This window comes from Vigna unguiculata, chromosome 2 (assembly GCF_037176805.1).
Source record: "Vigna unguiculata cultivar grain cowpea cultivar isolate G323 ecotype 2 chromosome 2, ASM3717680v1, whole genome shotgun sequence".
Classification (NCBI taxonomy): domain Eukaryota; kingdom Viridiplantae; phylum Streptophyta; class Magnoliopsida; order Fabales; family Fabaceae; genus Vigna; species Vigna unguiculata.
The window spans coordinates 32,405,714-32,417,836 of record NC_140793.1 but is presented as its reverse complement, the minus strand read 5'-3'; the positions used below and the strand labels follow the sequence as shown (position 1 = coordinate 32,417,836).

Genomic DNA, 12,123 nt, shown 5'->3' with positions numbered 1-12,123 from the left:
TATCATTCAAATTTAGTTAGAGGGTAATAAATATCCCATTAGTCTACTCACAATTATAATACTACGATTGAAATTATTATGTAGAATTCAAAAGCTAATGAAATGGTTTAATGGTTAAATAAAGTAGAGAATCAAAATTCATAGGACCATATATAAATTTGTGGGAAGGTACAAATGTCTCACCTGGTAACCATCATAAAATGTATTTGCTGATCTTTATGGTGATCACACATAATTGCAGAAATAAATTCAACACTGAAATGCTAGTAATAGTTGTCAGCAATCTGTTGAAGGTAAGAGAAAAGCTCTTGCGGTTTAGACAACATGGGCATGTGATCAGCTCCAGCAATCACTTTAACCTCATCAGGAGGGTTTCTTTCGACCATTGACAATTGAAAATCCTGCTCTATTAATTTGTCTTCTTCACACACTATATAGACTCTGCCCACAGTTCCATGCTTCTCTTCAGTGAGTTGTGTATTCTCTCGCAAATCTTCATAACTGAAGATGGGAAAGGGTCTCACTAGTGACAACGCCAGGGTCAAGTCCTTGTTCATTTACACATACCATGGTTAATACATTTTTGCAATCGTCTGTAAAATCACTGCTTCATAAACTACTTTTCTGTCGGTTTATTCTTAATCTATCAATATTATCACGACGATAAATAAATTTGTAGACTGATCTTAATCAATAATACTCAATTTCTAATATTTTTATAAATTGATTTCGAAGCTTACTCAAACAATTCTCAGTATCTGTTATAACTACAAACAGTTTCTGCGCGCGTGTTTGTGAAACCACAAGAGTGCAAATGAAATTCGTTTCAACGGTTCACGAGACTAATTCTTGTCGTAGTAGGAAGACAGTTGAATGCTAAAAATTTTGTTTCCTGGTTAAAGTTTTTGAAGAGACTAATTCCGGATAATAATTTGAAAACAGCTTGAAAAGACATATATATACCTCGGGTGGAGATAGGTGGTAGACGTTGGATGCTAAGTTTTGAGGATCGGGTGGTATATATCGCTTCTGATGACTGTTGGAATTTTCATCAGACACAGCCTCTGAGTCAAAATTGGATTTCAAGCTTAATCTGTGGTTGAACTATAGAAAATGAAATTAAATTGAGTAACAGAGAGAATAGCAGTTTAGACATAGAAGGAATTAATTGTTGGTACCTCTTGCTTCAGTGAGAGATAGCTGAGGTGGGGACCTGGCATCCAGGCGGTGACGAAAACCGCAGCAGCAATTTTGTGGGGGAAGAATTCCATGGCTAGAGAAATGCATAAGCCTCCAAAACTGTGACCTACAAGGATGACTCGTTCCTCTGCTGGCAAAGAGCGTAGAAATTGGAGCAAAGGTTCAACATATTCTGAAACGGAAGTGATGTCAAGCACCTGCTTTGGATCGATGCCGGACGCCGCCATGTCGAGAGACGTGACTTGGATTCCGGCGGAATTGAGAAGAGCAGAGAGCTTATACCAACACCAGCCTCCATGCTGTGCTCCGTGAACCAACACCAGACGCCGCTTCTTCTTCCCCTCCATCTTCTCACTATTTCAATGCTTTACGTTTTTTTTTTATCAGCAGAGTTCAATGCTTTACGTCTCTACTAAATAGATATATTGGTCCATTTTCTTTCAATTGATAAAAAGTATTTTAAATTGTGTATTCAATGCTAAAAGATGTATTCATATTTATAATATAGCTAGTCTTTAGACCCGTAGCCCGGGTTTTGTCTTTTCTTATTGCTTAGAACAAAAGTTTAATAAAAAAAATAACAAGTGATGTTTGATAATATTAGAATAGTTAATTTATTAAGAAATAGTTGTTTTCTCGTGATTGATAACGATGAATTTGAAAGTTATTTATTTATTTATTTATTGGAGTATTGTAAAGATGTTTGAGTTTTGTGACATACAAAATGATCATGTGTTGCATATAAGTTTTGTAGGAGAAAATATATTTCGGATTTAGATGTTTTCATTAACAAGGACTAAAATTAGGTATTATGTTAAGTTGTCTAATAATCGTGAAGAGATAGTAAAATTTGATAATGTTATGACTCATATAAATTTTACTTTTTAATGTTCCTCCTCTCTTGTATATTTGTTCCCATCTCTATTTTAAATGTGATAGAGTTTTAATTGTGTCATTCTATTGTAATTAATAGCATGATTTGCATATATGATTTTGTCATTTTATAGTTGTTTAATAATGTGTATGATGTGAAAGTAGTACCTAAATATTTTTAGTTATGTTTATATTAGATTATTCAAGTAAAAATTAATAATTTGTCAAATTGAAAATGTAAGAGTTATCTAAATTTTTTTATGCATGCATAAAGTTAAATGTATATTTACTATTATAATTTTTAGTATATATGGATAACATATTCTACTATATATTCCTTTGTTATATTTAATATATTGGTCATAGTATATTTCATAAACTTAAAATCAAAGAGTTAATTAGCAAAATACTATTGTATGAATATTTTAAATTTTTTCATTTTTTTTTTGTAATCTTCATAGTTGATGACAGTTGCGCAAATTACAATTCTTGTGAAACTGGATTATCATTCTTAATATATGACGATAATATGTTAGCTCTAGAGTTACACATAATTCAAGTTCTGGTATTAAAAAAATGCTCAATTTCAAAATATGAAAGAAATGTTATATTATTATCTTTTAAATTTCAAAAAATTAAAACAAAATAATAATTATATCCATAACAAAATATATCTCTCTTTCAATTTTTAGAAAGTATAACTATATAGAACTTAAATTTTATATATACTTGTAATAGATTTTTCTGTATCAGCTCCCAAGTCACACATGTACTTTTATTACTGCATTATGCATATTGTCAAGAATAAAAAGATATACACATAAAAAAATTATGACTATATAGATATATCACATATATTTACTTAGGTTGAGACTAATATATGAATATAAAACTCTTGAAATTTTTAGGATTTTTGAAAATATGATAAATATATGTGATATGTTATATATTGTTGTATGACATTAGTTTTACACACATAAGACATTTGACACCACTTTTATAAAAAAAACCATAAGACAATAGTGTTATGGACTTTTATTCTTATATAGTGTTTAACTTTATTTATTCTATCCAATGTAGGACTTTTGACTTACACTAGGACTATTTCCAACAATCTCCCATCAACAGTGAATCCCTTTTTTTATTTTTCATATGATATATTTTCCTTTAGGTGTATGAGTGACCCCTTTTTGGTTGTGGTTATGCGGTCAGTCACTTCAGTGACTCCTTTTTTGTGTTATGGTTATGTGGTCAATCACTCCGAACCATCGGCTCTGATACCACTCTTGAAATTTTTAGGACTTTTTAGAAATATGAGAAATATATGTGATATGTGATATGTTATACGGAGGAACATCATATTCCTCTATGACTTTCCATAGATATAGATTTATATTTCTATTGGCTTTAACAATCTTTGACATGGTTAATATTTTCAGGTGATATTTTGTTATATATCTATTCCTTGATTGGACTTTAACATGTTAAAGTACAACTTAACATTACATCTAAATCATCTTAAAAATCATTATTTTATTTAACTAAATATTTAAAACATAAGATAATTCAATTACAAATAATTCAAATATTATGCTTTTAAACAAAAGATGTCATTTTTTTATCTGATTACAATTTAAATTGATTTACATTTACATATAAGCTTATTAAGTACTATGATTATACGTAATAAAAGGTAGATTAGGTTAAAGATAATAACACATGATATAATAAATAAAATATAAAGATATTACAATACAAATTTATATTTTATTTTTTTATATGTAAATTATGTTTAATAAATATGGGACATTACAAAAACATACTTTTTGATAAAAAAATATTATAACAATAGTTAAAATAAAATTATAGTTAAGATTGTAAAGAATTTATAAAATCATAAATCGAAATATACATTTTATTTTCAAAATATAAAAGTAACAAATTATTAAAATAAATTCAATTCTTTTATCCATGCTTCATCAAATTTAAGTCTACAAAACTAATTACTTTGTAAAAATCACTTACAATCCTAACTGTTAGGAATTCAAGTGTGATTCTAAGTCCCACATTTGCTAGAAATGAGAAAGTGGAGCACTACATAAGAATAAAGACCCATAAACTCATTGTCTTAAGGTTTTAGGTTGAGAGTGGTATCAATACCTTATGTGGTTGAGCTCAGGTCTCATTGGTGTTGTATCTCCCCAGAAGTGATACCTAAACCTAACATATAAAAAAAAACACTCAATTTTTAATTACATTTTAATTTTTTTATAATTAAAATTTCATTTATCATCTTTAATTGAATTTTATTTTAATTGAAATTAATTCAAGAAGGTGAATGAATGCTCGGTGAATTTTAACGGTATTTTTTTTTATTTGGTGGTATTGTAGTTAATAATATACATGACAGTGAATTTGTAATCGTACTAAATTTTAATTAGATTTCGATTTTATTTGAACTCAATATATTTACTTAAAAAGGTGAATAATTGGTTTAGTAGAAAAACACGATGATATATATGATTTTACTCGTAACCTAAAACCTTAAAATCTCATAATTTTATAGATTAAATATTCATTTTAACTACCATCACAATCATCTACGTAAAACTCATTTAAAAAAGAATATATACAATATAATGAAGAATGTTTTTTATAAAAAAATGAAAATATTAAAATGAAAATTAATTTTTTATATTATTTTTTTGATGATTGATGACTCATTGATCGTCAATAAATAAGACACTAAAGATCAAAGGTTAGAGAAAGTCATTCATGATAGATTTAGATAGATTATTTATAACGTGTATTAATTGGTTTTTATACACTAATAGAATGGTTTCATAAAGTAGAGAAGCACATTCATAAGACCATCTACAAATATCTGGGAAGGTACAAATGTCTCACCTGGTAACCATAATAAAATTGATTTGCTGATCTTTATGGTGATCACACATAATTGCAGAAATAAATTCAACACTGAAATGCTAGTAATAGTTGTCGGCAATCTGTTGAAGGTAAGAGAAAAGCTCTTGCGGTTTAGACAACATGGGCATGTGATCAGCTCCAGCAATCACCTTAACCTCATTAGGAGGATTTCTTTCAACGATCGACACTTGAAAATCCTGCTCCATTATTTTGTCTTGTTCGCACACTATATACACTCTCGCCACAGTTCCATGCTTTTCTTCCGTGAGTTGTGTATTCTCTCGCAAATCTTCATCACCGAAGATGGGAAAGGGTCTCAAAAGTGAAAACGCCAGGGTCAGGTCCTGATTCATTTACGCATGCCATCCCAATATCATGCTTAATCAAGACACTTTCTGTAAAGTTGAATGCTAAAAATAATATAATGCTTAATTCTTGATAATATTTTGAAAACAACTTGAAAAGACATATACCTCGGGTGGAGATTGTTGGTAGACGTTGGATGCTAAGTTTTGAAGATCACATGTCATATATGGCTTCGGATCATCACTGTTAGTATTTTCATCAGACACAGTCTTTGCGCCCAAATTGAATTTCAAGCTTAACCTGTGCTTGAACTGGAGAAAAATAAATTAAATTGTGAGAGTAACAGAGAGATGAAACAATGGTAGAAGGAACGGTTGGTACCTCTTGCATCAGTGAGAGATAGCTGAGGTGGGGACCTGGCATCCAACCGGTAAGGAAAACCGCAGCAGCGATTTTGTGGGGGAAGGATTCCATGGCTAGAGAAATGCATAAGCCTCCAAAACTATGACCCACAAGGATGACTCGTTCCTCTGCTGGCAAAGAACGTAGAAATTGGAACAAAGGTTCAACATATTCTGAAACTGAAGTGATGTCAAGCACCTGCTTTGGATCGATGCCGGACGCAGGCATGTCGAGTGACGTGACTTGGAGTCCGGCGGAATTGAGGAGAGTAGAGACTTTGTACCAACACCAGGCTCCATGGTAGGCTCCGTGAATCAATACCAGACGCCTCTTCTTCTCCCCCTCCATCTCTCTCACTTCTCTGCTTATTCACACCTTCTATGCTTTATGTCTCTACTAAATAAATATACATGTCTGTCCATTTTCTTTCATTCCTTAACATGTATTTTAAATTCTGAATTCAATCATACAAGATTTATCCATCATGTTATAGTAAATGTAAAATTAGTGATGTGTTTAGATTAGTTAATTTAAGAAATAATTTATTTATCAGATGGATATTTTTTTTTTAAGATTAAAATACATCATTTGAATAAAAAATTAAAAAAATTAAAGTTTAAAGTTTATTTATTTTTATATGTAATTTTATGATGAAAAGGTTTTTTATATTTTTTTATCGATAAAAACAAATATATTAATAGGAGCATGGTTATCTCAATTCAAATACAAAAATCAAATGAGACAAAAATAATAATAAAAAATAATTTTAAACCATACATCTTTTTCTTTTATAATTGTTGTATATTAAATTACAAGAAAATAGCAAAATCGGAAAATGAGTTTTGGAACATAAACTTAATCTACCACTTTTGTTTACATAAAATTATATCACTCTTATTATTCTGATACCACTTTTGTTTACCTAAAATTTTATCACTCTTATTGTTCTGATAGGTTACAAAAATAAAAAAATACTTGACCAACACAAACATCATATACATGTAAAATTTCATTTTAAACCAAAGTACACCGAGAATTCCATTCAAGATATCATATTGTCTTTTAGAAAATTTCTTCCTCTCCTCGTCAAATGACCAATTTTATGTGAAGTGTAAGATGATGGCCGTTAGTGCTTCAAAATTAAATAGAGGAAAAATAGAAAAATTATTGTTAAAAATTAAACTCAAACTTAATATGAAAACATATTTTTAATAATTTAATTTTGTTGCACACAGTAAAAAGTTAAATATATTTATAAATCTTATATTTAGATATAAAATTGAAATTCGTCATCATTTTAAATTTTGATACTTTTTTATCTTAAATTTAAAAAATAAATAAATAAAATTATTTTAAATTTGGTACAATAATAATAATTTCTTTTACATATTAAATATAATTTTAAATTAAAATGTGTCAAATCTTATAAATAATTCAAATATATAAAATAAAAAAATACATATATCCATATTTAAAATTTATAAATCAAACAATATTAAAATTTAAAATAAAAATAAATTTCAATTTTAAAATACAATTTGAAATCTAAAAATATATTAAAATTAATGATAATACGTGATATTATCTCTTCAAACAAAACGTACGATCTAGATGAACGTCGAATAGCGAGTCCGCATGAAGAAAATCAATAATAAAAAAGTTGGCACAAAAATTGGACTTTGACCCACAATAATCACAATCTCAATCACAGTCCATCCCCACCTCATCAATTCCACAACTAATCTTTTTCATCTAGCAAGACCAGTTCTTCATCCCCATCTCTAATTAAAATTAATATAATATTTAAAATTTGTTATACACTAACTAAAAAGCATTCAATTTAATATAGATTTCTTTTTAATAAAAGTGAGTTTTTATTAACTACTTTTAATTGGCTATAAGATTGTTACTAAGAAACAAGCTTAATAATAATGTAGGATTATTAAAATATATTATTTAAAAAACTAAAAGAAATTGGTTGAAAACGGGGAAATGATAAATTTTCTTCTTAAAATCTAGGCATTGGTCTTGCTTGTGTCGTTTTCACTCTTAAATTCTATGTATTGTACGTTGAACATAATATTAATTTTAATTTCAAGTTTGACCCTGCCAAAAGGTTGTTAAACTTTTAAATTTCTCTATTGGTTCGTATTAAGTGCACGTTTAAACTAGCTCTTTAAGAAAAACAATATATTACTAAAATTACAAATTATATACATTAAATATGTATTTTACTCTTCTTAGCTTAATATGAAATTTGTATCATTTTTTTCCTATTAACGAATCTAAAAAGTTACCGAATAAGAAAATAATTTTCCTTCTGAATCCTTAGGGTTATATTCACAATTGACAATTTAAATCATATGGATAAATGTATAATATGATAGGAAACCTGAAAAGATTTATGCACATTATTAAGAAATGACCCTAATTACATTTTGCAATTGTGTATATAAAGTAAACTTTGATTAGTAATTGGATATTAGCGTCAGGTGAATTTACTCAATACTTATATTTTTTTTCAATTATTGAGTCTTGATTATTTGTATTTAAATACATATACATTATAGTGAGAATATTTAATATATGTATTTTAAGGCCAGAATTTTATTTTATTTTAAATTACGTTGCATTTTATGTGTTTGGATTCTATATATGCAATGATCAATAGATCTCATCTCATATCAATAGCCGACATGACACACAAGCCTTGACCGAACATGGCCATTTAACGCAATAATTACCAAGTTTACATACAAATCATCATACCTTTAATAAACTACTAATCAAATCATTCCAAACGCATCCACACAATGACCTATAATGACTTCATAGGTAGGTTGATATTTCAGGGTATAAAAACTTGAATAACATTTATTATTCAAACTAAAGAATTGACTTAGTATCATAATCGTTTTTGCAAGTATCCTCTTCTTATGGGACACTCCAAAGAAATTATGACGTCAACATCTCTGAAATAACTTCGAGGAAATTACTCAAGCGATTGATGAAACCTTTTTAGCTCGTCTACAAACATATAGTATATTATATATTCCTATCTTCTTTTTAGATAATGTTCTCTTATGATACACTTTTCCTGTATTCTTTTAAGATAATGTTGTCTTGCTCGCACATTATATATACCCTCTTCACACTTCCATACTTCTCTTCTGTCACTCTTGCATTCTCACCCGACATTTCTTCATCGCCAAAAATGCGAGTGGGTCTCAACAATGACAATGCCAAAGTCAAGTCCTGCACACTCCATCAAATGCCTCATAATTATACTGTTAATTCTCAATCTATATATACGTTTTCACCAAAAACCCTAACGCAGATTTGTTTTTTTTATTGCAAAGAACAAATTTTATTAAAAAAACATTGAACAGTACTCTAACCCTTATAAAAAGATATTGTTATACATATTGATGTTCTAGTTTAACATCTTAGTTCCACCAAAACAAAAGATTTCATCTAAATTAAAACCATATGAACTATTATTGTGATTCACCAACAAAGAGTAAAAGGGCATGTATGTCTCCCTAAGTATACGTGTGGCATATTCCTACGTGACTAGCACAAGTTTAAAAATCTTTTTGCTTCATAAATTAGCAGCATTCCACGATGTTCTGAACAGCTCCTTTGATTTAATCAATATTTTAAAAAGTTTTTTTTTCTATTATAAGATATGGTTTTAAATTTTGGATAAATTTCCACGCTTTAAGTAATTTTCGATATTTTAAATTACAAATGAACACTTCTGCTTACTAGTTTTTCCGTGCGCATGCGAGTGAAAACTTTATATTTTGTGGTAAAAAAAACACATGTGCGTCTTTATATTTGTTTGAAAATTAAAAATAAAAAAAAGTGATCAGTAACAATTGTAATAGGAAAACCTAAGTTCGTTTTAAAAATATAGCAACTAAAATCACAGAAGAAAACAAAATTACATAAAAAAAATTGTAATATATCTATTTTATTTCAAAGTACATATACCTCAGGTGGAGAGAGCTGGTATAAATTGGACGCTAAGAATTCGGGTGTGAATTTCATCGATCTTTTGGGTTGACTACTGTTGTTATCATCAAATTTTGAGTGCGAATTAGATTCCGATCTTCGACGAGCCTGGGACTTTAGACATGAAATAAGATTGAGTGAAGAGAGGAAATTCATGCAGTTTACGTAGTGATGTGAAGATTAAAAAGTAAAGTATACAGCACCTCCTGAGAAAGAGTGAAGAAGCTTAGATCGGGAGAAGGCATCCAGGAACTGACAAATACCGTTGCTGCAATCTTTTCGGGGAATTTTTCCATGGCTAAGGACACGCCGACCCCTCCCAAGCTATGACCGACGAGGATCACACGCTCTTCACCATCCAAGCTCTCAAGAAATTCCATCAAAGGTTCATAGTATTCTGAAATTGAATTCAGCTCCTCCGCCTGCTTCGGATGGATCCCGGAGGCAGCCATGTCCAGAGCTGTGACTTTGTGTCCACTCGATTTCAGCAATGCAGCCACCTTATACCAACACCATGCACCATGGCCACCGCCGTACGTGAATCAACACCAAATGCTTCTTTTTCTCTCTCTGCATCTTATCTCACCCTATATTTTCTCTTACCCCTGTCTAAATAATTGGAATGGAAAAGGTTATCTAATAAATATATATATATATATATATATATATATATATATATATATATATATATATATATATATATATAATGAGTTTTGGACAAAAAAACTTTTTTACAAATTTGATAGACTTTCTATAAATATATTTGTTAGCATTGATTTTCAATTATTTTGAATTTATGATCACTTTTTTTTTTAAATTCCAACTGATATCAAAATTATTTATAAACCACTAAATTATTTCATTTAAAAAAAATGTAGATTTAGATTTAAGTCTGTAAAAATTCCAACTAATTTATTTTAAAAAATCTAGATTTTATTTTCTATTTAGTTATTTAAATTTATAATAGATTGAGACAGCTCACCAAATTTAGTTATTTAGAACATTTTAGGAAACTTTGTTGTTGAGTGTTTTGCCTAATTAGTGTCGTTCAAATAATGGCAACCAGCCACCTCCATGATATATGGTCACTAGGGTCCACTTCTAATTAAAGGAAAAGACTCACATAACTTTTCTTACATTTTGTTAGTATTATTTTATTATTGTATTATACAGCACAACGTAATGTAAATGTAAATAAGAGAGATTAGCAAAGGACACATGTGAACACGTGTATACCAAGTGACTGAGAAAATTAGAAATACAGATAAATATAAAGATAGTTTAAGATGATAAAGATAATCTACTTGGGGAGACGTGTAATGCATCTCTAACTAATGTTGACTAATTTAAGGACTCATGAAGTTATTTAAAAATAATTAAGAAACATAAAAATGATTATTTAATCAGAGAGTTTATCTAAGATGAGTATGTGAGATCTATTTAAATATAACTTGTTCGGATAAATCAAAAGGAACAAATATTTCTTCTTCGTTTGCATCAATATAAATGAAGAATGGAGTTGGAAGATTATAGTAAAATAAGATACTTATATTGAGTGAATACGTATAAACGAAAATGTTGATGGAAAATATTAAAAAGAAACATTTAATAATATTGAGTTTAAAATTTGTTTAGGTGAGAAAATTTATTAAAAAAAAATTAAGAAAATTAGTTTGGAAATATTATAATTGGTATTTGATTCATACTTGTTTTCGTACTAACTAGATCATAACATATTACATATACACATAAAATAAAGTGAGTTCATTTAAAAATAACCATCATTCCAATAGATAAACCATATATCATCACATCACACTCTCATAATATCAGCATTATATAAACACAACAAGTTATAAATGATTCACCAACCAATAACATAATAATATTGAATTGTATATGGTACATGAGTAATTGAAAAAAAATGAATAAAATCGCATCATTCATAGAAGAATTACAAGAAACATGATATAGAGGTTGTTCTTGCTCAACAAAAAAGTCATTCGTTCTTTTTATTTTGTATTTTTTGGACTTATAATTTATAGGGTTTAATTGCTATGATTATAGGAACCATGATTAATGTTTAGATTAGGATTAGTGGGCTTATCTCAAGCCCAATAAGACAATAAAGATGTGCCCAACCAAAGTCCAAGGAGTGTAAGAAGAAAGAAAGAAGGGAGCAACGTTACTTATTCTAAAATGAAGCCCATTAGAAGCTAGCCATCTCAACCAAAGAAGTGATTAAAGACAACATGATAAAATATTCAAAATCAAGCCTGAGAACCATGTGCAAGCACAATAAAATCAACTCACAACTGATCATTCATAGACATTATTTTGAATTTCTTTTTGAAATTTCAAAATTCAAATGTTACATTTTTTTTTCTTTTAATCAAT

General features: G+C 28.8%; 2 protein-coding genes and 1 pseudogene across 4 annotated transcripts; all 3 read right to left on the bottom strand.

The window, feature by feature from the left end:
* Positions 1 to 124: 124 nt before the first annotated feature.
* LOC114171000 (methyl jasmonate esterase 1-like) lies at positions 125 to 1,636 on the bottom strand. The gene is made up of 3 exons (XM_028056324.2): positions 1,179 to 1,636; positions 964 to 1,104; positions 125 to 548 (listed from the first exon to the last, which is right to left on the bottom strand). Exons 1-3 carry the CDS (start codon positions 1,545 to 1,547, stop codon positions 264 to 266), a joined length of 795 nt encoding a protein of 264 aa, XP_027912125.1. The 5' UTR covers positions 1,548 to 1,636; the 3' UTR covers positions 125 to 263.
* A 2,474-nt stretch (positions 1,637 to 4,110) lies between these two features.
* LOC114171638 (methyl jasmonate esterase 1-like) lies at positions 4,111 to 6,122 on the bottom strand. 2 transcript variants are annotated; one of them, XR_003601599.2, is made up of 4 exons: positions 5,689 to 6,122; positions 5,475 to 5,618; positions 4,981 to 5,345; positions 4,111 to 4,293 (listed from the first exon to the last, which is right to left on the bottom strand). XR_003601599.2 is itself a non-coding variant. In XM_028056535.2 (3 exons), exons 1-3 carry the CDS (start codon positions 6,055 to 6,057, stop codon positions 5,061 to 5,063), a joined length of 798 nt encoding a protein of 265 aa, XP_027912336.1. In that variant the 5' UTR covers positions 6,058 to 6,122; the 3' UTR covers positions 4,833 to 5,060. The 2 variants fall into 2 exon arrangements, 1 of the variants encoding a protein (XP_027912336.1); XM_028056535.2 differs by lacking the exon at positions 4,111 to 4,293 and having other exon boundaries at positions 4,833 to 5,345.
* A 2,663-nt stretch (positions 6,123 to 8,785) lies between these two features.
* Positions 8,786 to 10,302, bottom strand: LOC114171652 (methyl jasmonate esterase 1-like; annotated as a pseudogene). The gene is made up of 3 exons (XR_014988984.1): positions 9,930 to 10,302; positions 9,706 to 9,834; positions 8,786 to 8,964 (listed from the first exon to the last, which is right to left on the bottom strand). The product of XR_014988984.1 is annotated as a methyl jasmonate esterase 1-like (transcript).
* Between the last annotated feature and the right edge of the window lie 1,821 nt (positions 10,303 to 12,123).

Excerpts from the sequence above, each read along its gene's own strand:
- LOC114171000 (XM_028056324.2), bottom strand. The coding sequence starts at position 1,547 with ATGGAGGGGAAGAAGAAGCGGCGTCTGGTGTTGGTTCACGGAGCACAG. Across the intron at positions 1,105-1,178 it reads ATCTCTCACTGAAGCAAGAG|TTCAACCACAGATTAAGCTT; the intron begins GTACCAACAATT and ends CATTTTCTATAG. Across the intron at positions 549-963 it reads ACCACCTATCTCCACCCGAG|GACTTGACCCTGGCGTTGTC; the intron begins GTATATATATGT and ends TAAATGAACAAG.
- LOC114171638 (XM_028056535.2), bottom strand. The coding sequence starts at position 6,057 with ATGGAGGGGGAGAAGAAGAGGCGTCTGGTATTGATTCACGGAGCCTAC. Across the intron at positions 5,619-5,688 it reads ATCTCTCACTGATGCAAGAG|TTCAAGCACAGGTTAAGCTT; the intron begins GTACCAACCGTT and ends ATTTTTCTCCAG. Across the intron at positions 5,346-5,474 it reads ACCAACAATCTCCACCCGAG|GACCTGACCCTGGCGTTTTC; the intron begins GTATATGTCTTT and ends TAAATGAATCAG.